The sequence below is a fragment of the Nycticebus coucang genome, chromosome 4 (genome assembly GCF_027406575.1).
Source record: "Nycticebus coucang isolate mNycCou1 chromosome 4, mNycCou1.pri, whole genome shotgun sequence".
NCBI classification, from domain to species: Eukaryota; Metazoa; Chordata; class Mammalia; order Primates; family Lorisidae; genus Nycticebus; species Nycticebus coucang.
The window spans coordinates 72,665,453-72,680,199 of NC_069783.1; the positions used below are offsets into that span (position 1 = coordinate 72,665,453).

At 46.4% G+C, this 14,747-nt stretch overlaps 1 protein-coding gene across 5 annotated transcripts in view; it reads left to right on the top strand.

Annotated features, from left to right (window-relative positions):
• Positions 1-3,570, top strand: part of DGUOK (deoxyguanosine kinase) — a 39,547-nt gene extending 35,977 nt beyond the window's left edge. For 3 of the 5 annotated variants that reach the window (XM_053588308.1, XM_053588304.1, XM_053588309.1), the window contains 2 exons: positions 610-709; positions 1,144-1,501. In XM_053588308.1, coding sequence (XP_053444283.1) covers positions 610-709; positions 1,144-1,170 — 127 coding nt within the window. In that variant the 3' untranslated portion in view covers positions 1,171-1,501. Of the gene's footprint in view, positions 1-609; positions 710-1,143; positions 1,502-3,530 lie in introns of those variants that run through there. The other 2 variants (XM_053588305.1, XM_053588307.1) reach the window with 2 other exon arrangements.
• The last annotated feature ends 11,177 nt before the right edge of the window (positions 3,571-14,747 follow it).

The window sequence follows — 14,747 nt, forward strand, 5'->3', positions numbered from 1 at the left end:
TTTCCCTTTCCTTTCCCCTTTCTTTTTTCTTTCCTTTCTTTTCTCTAGATTGAACATTGTGATTGATGGTGATAGTTGGCTCAGGGTGAAGGGCTGAAAATGTTAGAGAAATGTCAGGTTTAGTAAGTTTACATTCTGAGTTTCTGCCTTTCCTTTCTTCAGGCTTGGCTGGTTGTCCATTTAAAAAGTTTGGAGCTCTGACCTTTAGTGTCACTCTCCCAGGGATCCTCAAACTTTTTAAACAGGGGGCCAGTTCACTGTCCCTCAGACCGTTGGATGGCCGGACTATAGTTTAAAAAAAAACTATGAACGAACTCCTATGCACACTGCACATATCTTATTTTTAAGTAAAAAAAACAAAACAGGAACAAATACATTCACACCACCTCATGTGGCCCGCGGGCCATAGTTTGAGGACCCCTGCGAGAAATCTCAACCTTTTTCTTTCCAGGCAGCTTTATTGAATTCGTTTTTTAAAGTGCTGTTTACATGCAGTTTTATTGAGAAGCCACATGGATTTAGATCTGTTCTCTGAGCATGGTGGGCATTTGAAGCTTGGCTCAAGTTTCTTTTCTTTTTTTCTGTCCCAAACATTCACACTTTTCATAGGCCCCACTTTGAGACTCTGCAGAATATTCCTGTGCTGGTGTTGGATGTCAATGATGATTTTTCTGAAGAGGTAACCAAACAAGAAGAACTCATGAGAAAGGTGGGAAGGACTGTAACTCCTGCTCTCTAGTGTACTTTTATCTTTCTGGCCTTTGCTTCAAATGAAGTTCAAAACAATGGGTCTTGTGCTTTACATCTCATATTGCATTTCATGCTCCAAAGCCTGTGGGATCTTGTACAAATTACAATAATCCCTACTCTCTAAAGTATATTGGGCTAATAATTTCTAAATAATTGACTGGTAACACATCCTTGCCAGCTTACTTTCTCCTCGAAGGTATTCTAAAACTTAGGAAATTAGACTTCTGGACTCTGTTCCCAGCTCCTCTACTTGGTGCTGCATGACCCTGACCTGTTCACATTTTTTCTCCTAACCAAAACCTATAGGCTTGGCTACGTCTGCATTGTGGGTAGACTATTGAATAGTCTGCTAAAAATGGGGAATTTAACTTTTGATTTTTCTCTTTCCCACAGGTAAAGACCTTTGTAAAGAATCTGTAAACTTGGGGTGGCACCTGTGGCCCAAGGAGTAGGGCGCCAGCCCCATATACCAGAGGTGGCAAGTTCAAACCCAGCCCTGGCCAAAAACTGCCAAAAAAAAAAAAAGGATCTATAACCAATACCATAATGTTCTGGCTTTGATCTGGGCTCTCGGACTCTCTGAAGCTAGAAAAATGTTGCATCTCCCACCCACCTTTCCATCCCCAGCCCCTTTCTCCCCTAGAGTACTGTAACACTCTTGGGGGATGGTTTGTGTTAGCTTCAGACTATGCCTTTTTCTTCTTCTGTATCTCAAAGACTTTGAAAATAAAGTTTACTTATGTTTTGCTTATTTTTCTAATCTAGTTGTTCATTTATTTCAGCATGTATATATTGGTGCCTACTCTGAACTCTGCTCTGGACCAGCAATTTTCACCTGAGAAAATTAGCCTTTCTTCTTACATCCTTCACCAACCATATTTCCTGTGTGTTCACTTGTTCCTCTGACATTGCACAGCAGGAACTGCTCCTGGAACCCTAAACCAAGCCCTGCCATGCATGAAAGGAAATAAAGTCATTTAGGAGAGGGTAGGAGCTCAAGTGTGAGCCCCCAGAGATAGGAAATGGAGCGCAAACTCCAGGAAGCTTCTTTACCTCTTCCCATCTGCCACTCTTGAAATGGGGGGTAGTAGTGGGGGATTTAGTTTTTTGTTCTAGAAATAAAGAACCTAGCCAAAAGAAGGGAAATAACATCAAAAATCCAAAAGTTACCAGGCACGGTGGCTCATGCCTGTAATCCCAGCACTGTGGGAGGCTAAGGAGGGAGAATTGCTTGAGCTTAGGAGTTCAAGACTTCCCTGAGCTAGAGTGAGACCCCAACTCATAAAAAAATGAAAAACCCAGCTCAGCACCTGTGGCTCAAGCGGCTAATGCTCCAGCCATATAAACCTGAGCTGGCAGGTTGGAATCTAGCCCGGGCCTGGCAAACAACAATGACAGCTGCAACCAAAACAATAGCCGGGCGTTGTGGCAGGCGCCTTTAGTCCCACCAGCTGCTTGGGAGGCTGAGGCAGGAGAATCACTTGAGCCCAGGAATTTGAGGTTGCTGTGAGCTGTGATGCCACAGCACTCTACCCAGGCTGACAGCTTGAGGCTCTGTCTCAAAAAAAAAAAAAAAAAACCTACAAGCTGTGATTCACCAGCAACAGATTTCCTACACTGGCCCATGACAGTTAAGCAGGCAAGTGTCCCAGAAGACAGAAATCTGTGTTTCTGTCCTTTATGCTTGTGGAAAATGAGTGTGAAATTTGTTACTAACAAATAGGTGTTATAAAAGTTCAGCAATTTTTTTTTTTTTATTTTGGCTGGGGCTAGGTTTGAACCCACCACCTCCAGCATATGGGACCGGCGCCCTACTCCTTGAGCCACAGGCGCTGCCCAAGTTCAGCAATTTTTTACAGAGTCTCTAGCTGTCGCCCTGGGTAAAGTGCTATGGCATCATAGCTCACAGCAACCTCCAACTCTTGGGTTCAAGCCATCCTCTTGCCTCAGTTTTTCTATTTTTGGTAGAGATACGGTCTTGCTTTTGCTCAGGCTGGTTTCAAACTTGTGAGCTCAAGCAATCCACCAGCCTTAGCCTCCCAGAGTGCTAGGATTACAGGTGTGAGCTATGCATGGCCAAGTTCAGCAATTTCTTTATCACACTTATTAAAAAAATTTTTAGCAAGCCCTGGCCAAAAACTGCAAAAAAAAAAAAGTTTAAAAGGGCGGCGCCTGTGGCTCAAGGAGTAGGGCGCCGGTCCCATATGCCGGAGGTGGCGGGTTCAAACCCAGCCCCGGCCCAAAAAAAAAAACAAAACATTTTTAGCAGCTTTTTTTTTTTTTTTGTAGAGACAGAGTCTCACTTTATGGCCCTCGGTAGAGTGCCGTGGCCTCACCCAGCTCACAGCAACCTCCAACTCCTGGGCTTAAGCAATTCTCTTGCCTCAGCCTCCCGAGTAGCTGGGACCACAGGCGCCCGCCACAACGCCCGGCTATTTTTTGGTTGCAGTTTGGCCAGGGCCGGGTTTGAACCCGCCACCCTCGGTATATGGGGCTGGCACCTTACCGACTGAGCCACAGGCGCCGCCCTTTTTAGCAGCTTTATTGATACATAATTCACATACAATTCTCTCATTTAGTGCCCAATTCAAAAACTTAGGAAATTAGACTTCTGGACTCTGTTCCTAGCTCCTCTACTTGGTGCTGCATGACCCTGACCTGTTCACATTTCTTCTCCTAACAAAAACCTATGGGCTTGGCTATGTCTGCATTGTGGGTAGACTATTGAATAGTCTGCTAAAAATGGGGAATTTAACTTTTGATTTTTCTCTTTCCCACAGGTAAAGACCTTTGTAAAGAATCTGTAACCTTGGGGTGGCACATGTGGCCCAAGGAGTGGGGCGCCAGCCCCATATACCAGAGGTGGCAGGTTCAAACCCAGCCCTGGCCAAAAACTGCCAAAAAATAAAAATAAAAAAGAATCCATTGGGCGGCGCCTGTGGCTCAGTTGGTAGGGTGCTGGCCCCATATACCGAGGGTGATGGGTTCAAGCCCGGCCCCGGCCAAACTGCAACCAAAAAATAGCCGGGCGTTGTGGCGGGCGCCTGTAGTCCCAGCTACTCGGGAGGCTGAGGCAAGAGAATCGCTTAAGTTGGAGGTTGCTGTGAGCTGTGTGAGGCCACGGCACTCTACCGAGGGCCATAAAGTGAGACTATGTCTCTACAAAAAAAAAAAAAAAAAAGAATCCATTGAATTGGGCACTAAATGAGCTCACAAGTTCGAAACCAGCCTGAGCAAAAGCAAGACCCTATCTCTACCAAAAATAGAAAAACTGAGACAAGAGGATGGCTTGAACCCAAGAGTTGGAGGTTGCTGTGAGTCCTGTGACGTCATGGCACTCTACCAAGGGCGGTAAAGTAAGACTCTTGTCTCCACAAAAAAAAATAAATAAATAAAAATAAAAAAATAATTGGATTATACAACTGACACCACAATTCCAGAACATTTTCATTATCCAAAAGGAAGCGCAGAGTCCTTACCCCATTTCCCATTCCCTAAGCTTTCTCCTCCCAACTCCCAGTCCTGGGCAGCCACCAATCTATTTTCTGTCTCTATAGATTTGACTATTCTTGACTTTTCACATAAACAGAATCATAATACGTAGTATTCTGTAACTGGCTTCTTTTACTTAGCAAAAGTTTTCCTTTTTTTCTTTTTTTTTTTTTAGGCGGGAGGGACCAAGTCTCACTCTGTACCCTGGATAGGGTATGGCATGGCATCATAGCTCCCAGCAACCTGAAACTCTTGGGCTCAAATAATCCTCTTGCATAGCTGGGGCTACAGGTACCCACCACAATGCCGGGCTGGTATTTTTTTTTTTTTCTTAATTTTTTGAGACAGAGCCTCAAGCTGTCACCCTGGGTAGAGTAGCGTGACATCACAGCTCACAGCAACCTCCAACTCCTGGGCTTAAGCAATTCTCCTGCCTCCACCTCCCAAGTAGCTGGGACTACAGGCACCTGCCACAATGCCTGGCTATTTTTTTGGTTGCAGCCATCATTGTTGTTTGGCAGGTCCAGGCTAGATTCGAACCCGCCAGCTCAGGTGTATGTGGCTGGTGCCTTAGCTGCTTTAGCCACAGGTGCTGAGCCTCTTTTTTTCTGAGACACAGTCTCACTACGTTGCCCTTGGTAGAGTGCCATAGCATAGCATCACAGCTTACAGCAACCTCAAATTCTTGGGCTTAAGTGATTCTTTTGCCTCAGCCTCCCAAGTAGCTGGGACTACAGGCACCTTCCACAATGCCCAGCTATTTTTTGTTGCATTTGTCCTTGTTGTTTAGCTAGCCCGGGCTGGGTTTGAACCCATAGCCTTGGTGTATGTGTCTAGCACTGTAACCACTGTGGTATGGGCGCCAAGCCAATGTTGAGCATTTTTCTTTTCATTCTTGTTTATTTTATTGAGACAGAGTCTCACTCTGTGGCTCTCGGTACAGTGCTGTAGTGTCATACCTCAAAGCAACCTCAAACTCTTGGGCTTAAGTGATACTCTTACCTCAGCCTCCCAAGTAGCTGGGACTACAGGTGGCTGCCACAGCATCCGGCTGTTTTTTTGTTTATCAGGCCCTGGCTGGGTTCGAACCCACCAGCCCTGGTGCATGTGGGGTGCCGCACTCACTGAGCCATGGGCACCACCCAATGTTGAGCATTTTTCCAGTGGTTATTGGTCATTTGTATATCTTATTTAGAAAAATGTCTATTCAGGGGCGGTGCCTGTGGCTCAAAGGGGTAGGGCACCAGTCCCATATGCCGGAGGTGATGGGTTCAAACCCAGCCTGGGCCAAAAAAAAAAAAACTGCAAAAATAAATAAATTAATTAAATTAAAAAAAATGTCTATTCAAATCCTTTCTCCAATTTTGATTTGGATTATTGGGCCTTCTATTGTCGAGTTTTATATGCTGGGTGACACCTGTGGCTCAGTGGGTAGGGTGCCGGCCCCATATGCAGAGCGTGGTAGTTTCCAACCCAGCCCCGGCCAAACTGCAATAAAAAAATAGCCGGGCGTTGTGGCAGGTGCCTGTAGTCCCAGCTACTTTGGAGGTAGAGGCAGGAGAATCGCCTAAGCCCAGAGTTGGAGGTTGCTGTGAACTGAGATGCCACGGCACTATACCAAGGGTGATAAAGTGAAAATATATGTGTGTGTGTGTGTGTGTGTATGTGTATGTAGTCTGGGTGCAAGTGCCTTATCTCTCATATGATTTATAAATAGTTCTCTAAGCCTGGCACAGTGGCTCATGCCTATAATTCTAGGACTGTGGAAAGCTGAGGCAGATGGATTGCTTGAACTCAGGAGTTCCAGACCAGCCTGAGCAAGAGCAAGACCCCATATCTAAAGGAAAAGGCTAGGCTGGGTGCCTGTATCTCAGTGGTCAGGGCACTGGCCTCATGTACCGGGGCTGGTGGGTTTGACCCAGCCCAGGCCAGCTAAAAAACAATGATGATTGCCAACAACAACACAACAAAATAGTCAGGTGTTGGGCGGCACCTGTGGTTCAGTGAGCAGGGCGCCGGCCCCATATACTGATGGTGGTGGGTTCAAACCCAGCCCCGGCCAAACTGCAACAAAAAAAATAGCCGGGCGTTGTGGCAGGTGCCTGTAGTCCCAGCTACTGGGGAGGCTGAGGCAAGAGAATTGCCTAAACCCAGGAGTTGGAGGTTGCTGTGAACTGTGATGTCATAGCACTCTACCAAGGGTGATAAAGTGAGACACTGTCTCTAAAAAAAAAAAAAAAATAGGTGTTGTGGCGGGCACCTGTAGTCCTAGCTACTTGGGAGGCTGAGGCAAGATCTCTTGAGCTTAAGAGTTCGACGTGGCTGTGAGCTGTGATGCCATGGCACTATATCGAGGACAACATAGTGAGACTCTGTCTCAGGCTTAGTGCCTGTAGCTCAGCGGCTAGGGTGCCAGCTACATACACCGGAGCTGGCGGGTTCGAATCCAGCCCAGGCCTGCAAAACAACAATGACGGCTGCAACCAAAAAATGGCTGGGCGTTGTGGCAGGTGCCTGTAGTCCCAATTATTTGGGAGGGGGAGGCAGGAGAATCACTTGAGCCCAGGAGTTGGAGGTTCCTGTGAGCTGTGATGCTACGGCACTCTACCCAGGGCGAGAGCTTGAGGCTCTGTCTCAAAAAAAAGTCTTTTTGCTTTAGCTCTTACATTTAGGCATGTGATCCATTTTGAATTAATTTTTGTATATGGTATAAGGGAAGGGAACTTCATTTTTTCATGTGGATGGCCAGTTGTCCTAACGCCCTTTGTTGAAAAGACAGTTCTTTTTCCTGTGGAAACTGTCTTAGCACCCTGTTGAAAACACGTCCCAGGGCTGGCATAGTGGCTCATGCCTGTAATCCTAGTACTCTGGGAGACCAAGGCAGGTGGATCACCTGAGTTCAAGAGTTTTGAGACCAGCCTGAGCAAAAAAGTAAGACCCCATCTCTACTAAAAATGGAGAAAAGTGTGGCGCCTGTGGCTCAGTGGGGAGGGCGCCGGCCCCATATACCGAGGGTGGCAGATTCAAACCTGGCCCCGGCCAAACTGCAACAAAAAAAACAGCCAGGCATTCTGGCGGGCGCCTGTAGTCCCAGCTACTCGGGAGGCTGAGGCAAGAGGATCACCTAAGCCCAGGAGTTGGAGATTGCTGTGAGCTGTGACGCCATAGCACTCTACTGAGGACGAAAAAATGAGACTCTGTCTCTAAAAAAAATACGAATCATAATAATAAATAAAAAATAAAGATAGAAAAACTAGCTGAACAGGGTGGCACCTGTGGCTCAAAGGAGGAGGGCACCAGCCCCATATGCCAGAGGTGGCGGGTTCAAACCCAGCCCCAGCCAAAAACTGCAAAAAAAAAAGAAAAACTAGCTGAACATTGTAGAGGGTGCCTGTAGTTCCAGCGACTGGTGGAAGCTGAGGCAAGAGGATTGCCTGAGCCCAAGAGTTTGAGGTTGCTGTGCACTATGACATCATAACACTCTACCCAGGGCAAGAGAGTGAGACTCTATCTCAAAAAGAAAAAAAAGAGAGAGAGAGAGAGAGAAAGAAAGAAACCCTGTCCCTCTTGTTCTTGTACTGGTTTCTGCTTCAGATTCTTGATAAGACCAGAAATGAAGGCAAGGTATTTGAAGTGTTTTGCTTTTTTGAGACAGAACTTCATGCTGTTGCCCCAGGCTAGAGTGCCCTGGCATCATACCTCACAGCAACCTCAAACTCTGGGGCTGAAGTGATCCTCTTTCCTCAGCCTCCTGAGTAGCTGGGATTACAGGCATTTGCCACCACATCCAGCTAATTTTTCTATTTTTAGTAGAGATGGAGTCTTGCTCATGCTCAGGCTGGTTTCAACCTCCTGAGCTCAGGCAATCCACCCACTGCAGTCTCCCAGAGTGCTGGGATTACAGGTCTGAGCCACCACATGCCTATTTGAAGTGTTTGGGAAATTTCCTGGTTTTAGCTATTTAATTTTGAAGGGCCCAAATATTTCATATCTATATACTTTTCCAGGAAACATTAAGGTAAAGTCACCAGTAGACCCTCTGCCCTTTATTCATTTCTTTAATCATTATCAAATATTTATGAGTATCTGCCATACTCTAGGTACTAAGGAGATAACAGCGAATGAGGTACCCCTTGTCCTTTTCTCAGAGAACTTGTCATCTAACAGGGAAGGTGATAGAAACAAGAAATTGCAGGTGGTCAGTGTTTCAAAAGAACTACAGGTGGCTTGGCACTTGTGGCTCAAGCGGCTAAGGCACCAGCCACATACACCTGAGCTGGCGGGTTTGAATCCAGCCAAGGCCCGCCAAACAACAATGCCGGCTGCAACCAAAAAATAGCCAGGCGTTGCTGCGGACACCTGTAGTCCCAGCTACTTGGGAGGCGGAAGCAGGAGAATCACTTGAGCCCAGGAGTTGGAGGTTGCTGTGAGCTATGATGCCATGGCACTCTACCCAGGGTGACAGCTTGAGGCTCTCTCTCAAAAAAAAAAAAAAACTACAGGTGTAATGTACCTATAACAGAAGGAACTGACATAATATGGGACAGTCTTCCTAAGAAAGTGACAACTCTTTTGAATTCTAAAGAATGAACAGTATAGAACATTCAAGCAGAGAAAGAAGTCATGTAAGAATGAAGCATTAGGGCGGCGCCTGTGGCTCAGTGAGCAGGGTGCTGGCCCCATATGGCGAGGGTGGCGGGTTCAAACCCAGCCCCTGCCAAAACTGCAACAAAAAAATAGCCAGGCGTTGTGGCGGGCGCCTGTAGTCCCAGCTGCTTGGGAGGCTGAGGCAAGAGAATCGCATAAGCCCAAGAGTTAGAGGTTGCTGTGAGCCGTGTGACGCCACGGCACTCTACCCGAGGGCGGTACAGTGAGACTCTGTCTCTACAAAAAAAAAAAAGAATGAAGCATTAAATCCAGACTGACAAAGCCAGATAGGACAGTAAGTTTAGAATTTAACAGTACACTCCTCTCTTTGACATTTCTTCACTTAGTTTTAAAGCCTAAAAATCTACAAATTCAGCATTTCTTTCCATTTGTAACATTATCTTTTAGAATATAAATATTCTCTGAGATAGAGCCATCAACAGTCTCACCTGGGTGAAATAATTTACCATTTCCTTCCAAATTGGCAGCTGAGATCATCTGTAGAGAGAAAACATTTTAATGAGGAACAGTAATTTTGAACCCTCTGGACTTCAGGGGGAGCCCTTAAAAATACAGGGATTAGGGCTGGGCACCAGGGTTCATGCCTGTAATCCCAACACTCTTGGAGGCCAAGGCGAGAAGATGGCTTGAGCCCAGGAATTTGAGATGGCTGTGAGCTAGGCTGACACCATCATGCTCTAGCGTAGGCAGCAGAGTGAGACTCTGTCTCCGAAAAAAAGAAAAAAAACTTAGCCAGTCACGGTGGTGGGTGCCTATAGTCCAGCTACTCGGGAAGCTGAGGCAAGAGGTTCACGTGATCCCGGAGTTGAAGGCTGGAGTGAGATAGGCTGATGCCTTTACACTCTAGCTAGTTGGGGACCCAACCTATCTATCTATCTATCTATCTATCTATCTATCTATCTATCTATCTATCTATATATGTATTAAGTCCTGACTGACAAAGATACACATATAGATATGTAATATATACATATAGATATGTAATATATACATATATATGTATATTTGTGTGTATATATATATACACACATACCTATACACACACACACATACACACATATATACACACATATATATGAGTTTAGGACAACAGGAAGGCAGGATGAAACCTTAGCACACCTTGGATTTAAAAGGGGCTGCTGGGCGGTGCCTGTGGCTCAAAGGGGTAGAGCACCAGCCCTGTATGCCGGAGGTGGTGGGTTCAAATGCAGCCCTGGCCAAAAACTGCAAAAAAAACCATAACTAAATAAAAGGGGTTGGGAGGCTGAGGCAAGAGAATCGCTTAAGCCCAGGAGTTGGAGGTTGCTGTGAGCTGTGTGAGGCCACGGCACTCTACCGAGGGCCATAAAGTGAGACTCTGTCTCTACAAAAAAATAAATAAATAAAAAATAAAAGGGGTTGCTGGGCAGTGCCTGTAGCTCAGTGGGTAGGTGCCGGCCACATACACCGAGGCTGGTGGGTTTGAACCCTGCCCAAGCCAGCTAAAACAATGACAACTGCAACAACAACAACAAAAAGAATAGCCTGGCATTGTGGCGGGCACCTGTAGTCCCAGCTACTTGAGAGGCCGAGGCAAGAGAATCGCTTAAGCCCAAGAGCTTGAGGCTGCTGCGAGCTGTGACGCCACAGCACTCTTCCCAGGGCGACAACTTGAGATTCTGTCTCAAATAAATAAATAAGCAAACGAACAAACAAATAAAAGGGGCTGCTGGGGAGTTGAGGTCGCACCAGGAATCACAGTATCTGCTAAGCATTTTGTCCAAAATGGTTCCAATTCTATAGTCAGGCCAGTATGGGTGACTGTTCCTACTCTGTTTTGGGGCCATCCCCCAGAGTCAACTCAATTAATACACAAAAATAGCTTCATTTCTTTGAGGTTTACAATGGGGTAAAACCTGCTGTTTGGAATTTGAATATTACCAAATATTCAAATATTCAAATTTCAGTGAGTTTTTAACTCAGGTCAAGGTTGTGAAAGTTCTCAGACTCTCAAGACTTTTCACTTGAGAGAGAAGGTGATAGGTTCATGTGAAACAGGCTAGAATCCATGCAAATGCTAGAATCCATGCAAATGCTAGAATCAGAAAAAATGAGCCAGTAAATAACATGCAGTTTATTTATTTATTTTTATTTTTATTTATTTATTTATATTTGAGACAGAGCCTCAAGCTCTCGCCCTGGGTAGAGTGCCATGGCGTCACAGCTCACATCCTCCAACTCCTGGGCTTAAGCGATTCTCTTGCCTCAGCCTCCCAAGTAGCTGGGACTACAGGCACCTGCCACAATGCCCTGGTTTTTTTTATTGTAGTTGTCATTGTTGTTTGGCAGGCCGGGCTGGATTTGAACCCAAATCAGGCCAGCTCTGGTGTATGTGGCTGGAACCTTAGCCACTTGAGCTACAGGCACCAAGCCAATAACATGCCCTTTAAGCAGTTGAAATTCTCTGGACCACTTTCTCCTTGGAATTTTTCTCCTTCCTTGGTCTCTTTTGTTGACCTACCACTTGATAGCTCTCTTTCTGTCTCCTGGGCTAGCTTATCTTTTCTCCTATCCTCTGAAGTGTTGGTGTTCCCAAGGCACTGTTGGCTAATTTCTAACTTTATCCACTCCCTCTGGGTGATTTTGTGTTAGTTTTCTATTACTGCCATATCAAATTACCACAAATGGGTAGTGCCTGTAGCTCAGTGGGTTAGGGCGCTGGCCACATATACTGAGGCTGGCAGGTTCGAAACCTGGCCCAGGCCAGCTAAAATAACAATGACAACTGCAACAACAACAACAAAAAAAATAGCCAGGCGTTGTAGTGGGTGCCTGTAGTCCCAGTTACTTGGGAGGCTGAGGCAAAAGAATCGCTTAAGCCCAAGAGTTAGAGGTTGCTGTGAGCCGTAATGCTATGACACTCTACCAAGGGTAACGGCTTGAGACTCTGTCTCAAAAAAAATTACCACAAATGTAGTGGCTTAAAACACAAATTTATTATCTTATAGGCTTTGTAGGTCAGAACTCTGATGTGGTCTCACTGGACTAAAATTATCAATAGGGCTGCTTTCCTTTCCGGAGGTTCTAGAGGAGAATCTCTTTGTTTACCTTTTCTGTCTTCTAGAGGCTGCCCACATTCCTTGGCTAGTGGCCCCTTCCTTCATTTTCTTTTTTTTTTTTTTTTTTTTTAATTTGGCCCGGGGCTGGGTTTGAACCCGCCACCTCCGGCATATGGGACCGGCGCCCTACCCGCTGAGCCACAGGCGCCGCCCCCTTCCTTCATTTTCAAAGCTAGTAACATTGCATCTCTGATGACAGCCAGGAGAACATCTCTGTTTTTAGGGACCCATGTGACTACACTGGGCCCACCTAGGTAATCCAAGCGGGGGGTGTGGGGGTGGCTAATATTCTTTCTACAGATAAGCATTGTCATGGTGACTCCTACCATGACCTCCTATCATGAGATGAGAACTTTTTAAGAACCTGGGAGTTTGGGTGCGGTGGCTCATGCCTATAATCCTAGCACTCTGGGAGGCCAAGGCAGAGTGCCTGAGCTCACAGGTTCGAGACCAGCCTGAGGTTGAGAAAAATTTCATGTCTAAAAATAACAAGGTATGGGCGGCGCCTGTGGTTCAGTGAGTAGGGCGCTGGCCCCAAATACTGAGGATGATAGGTTCAAACCTGGCCCTGGCCAAACTACAACAACAACAACAAAAAAAGCCGGGCCTTGTGGCGGGCACCTGTAGTCCCAGCTACTCTGGAGGCTGAGGCAGGAGAATCGCCAAAGCCCAAGATCTGGAGGTTGCTGTAAACTGTGATGCCATGGCATACCAAGGGCGACAAAGTGAGACTGTCTCTTAAAAAATAATAACCAGGCATTATGGTGGGCACCTGTAGTCCCAGATATTTAGGAGGCTGAGACAAGAGAATTGCTTAAGCCCAGGAGTCTGAGGTTGCTGTGAGCTGTGATGCCACAGCACCATGCCAAGGGTGACAAAGTGAGACTTTGTCTCAAAAAAAAAAAAAAAAAAGTAGCCAGGCGTTATGGTGGGTGGTAGTAGTTCCAGTTACTTGGGAAGCTAAGGCAAGAGAATCGCTTAAGCCCAAGAGTTTGGGGTTGCTGTGAGCTGTGACACCATGGCAACAAAGTGAAACTCTGTCATCAAAAAAAAAAGAACTTGGGAGGCCAGGCGCTGTGGCTCACACCTGTAATCCCAGCATTTGGGAGGTTGAGGCGGATGGATTGCCTGAGCTCACAAATTGGAGACCAGCCTGAGCCAGAGCGAGATCCTGTCTCTAAAAATAGCCAGGAATTGTAGTGGGTGCCTGTAATCCCAGCTACTTGAGAGACTGAGACAAGAGGATCACTTGAACCCAAGAGTTTGAAGGTTGCTGTGAGCAAAGGTGCCACAGCACTCTACCAAGCCTGAGCAAGTGAGAATCTGTCTCAAAAAAAAAAGAGAGAGAGAGAAAGAACTTGGGAAATTTATGGAAAATATTAATCATATTTAAGAACAGAGAGGGCGGCGCCTGTGGCTCAGTGAGTAGGGCGCCGGCCCCATATGCCGAGGGTGGCGGGTTCGGACCCAGCCCAGGCCAAACTGCAACAGAAAAATAGCCGGGCGTTGTGGCGGGCGCCTGTAGTCCCAGCTGCTCGGGAGGCTGAGGCAAGAGAATCGCGTAAACCCAAGAGTTAGAGGTTGCTGTGAGCCGTGTTACGCCACGGCACTCTACCCGAGGGCGGTACAGTGAGACTCTGTCTCCACAAAAAAAAAAAAAAAGAACAGAGAGAATACCACATAGTATAAAGCACTGTAATATCCTGACACCCATCTTCCCCACCAGCCTAAAATCTCCAGGAACAAACTTGGATTTTGACAAAGATTTAGTACCTTGTTGCAATGCGGGAGACCACATACCAAAGGACTGTGGGGTTTCTCATCAAATAGGAAAAGATAAGTGTTATAAGATTTTGAGGAAGGGTAGAATGTAGGTAAAATTTAAGTAAAGTAGTACTTGGATAGGCCAAAGCAGGACTGTGTTTAAAGCATCTGCAACATCTGTTCTAAACTACAAGTAGAACCAGGTGCATATCCTTAGAAAGTATAAAGTTAAGACAACCATAGAGGGCGGCACCTGTGCCTCAAGGAGTAGGGCGCCAGCCCCATATACCGGAGGTGGGGGGTTCAAATCCAGCCCTAGCCAAAAAAACTGAAAAAATAAAAAGGACAACCATAGAATACTGTGTTCAGAAGCCCCTTATGTGAAGCTCTGAACCTGAGTTAGAAATCGAGACTGCTGGGCGGCGCCTGTGGCTCAGTGAGTAGGGCGCCAGCCCCATATGCCGAGGGTGGCAGGTTCAAACCCAGCCCCGGCCAAACTGCAACAACAAAAAAAATAGCCAGGCGTTGTGGCGGGCGCCTGTAGTCCCAGCTGCTCGGGAGGCTGAGGCAAGAGATCGCGTAAGCCCAAGAGTTAGAGGTTGCTGTGAGCCGTGTGACGCCACGGCACTCTACCCGAGGGCGGTACACTGAGACTCTGTCTCTACAAAAAAAAAAAAAGAAAGAAATCGAGACTGCTTCTCTGTGTCAAAGTGACTAGACAAGAAAGGGATGTTTTGGGGTGGCACCTATGGCTCAGTGAGTAGGGTGCCAGTCCCATATACCAAGGGTGGTGAGTTCTAACCCAGCCCCGGGCAAACTGCAACAAAAAAAAAAGAAAGGGAAGTTTCTTTTTTTTTTTCTTTTTAAACTCTGTCCTGGCCCCGTGGGCAAAAGGAGTATGGGACCCTCTGTGGGAGGGGTCTATGCAAAGCTGGGATGTTTCATTTTTACTGATATAATCTCAAACAGCAAAGG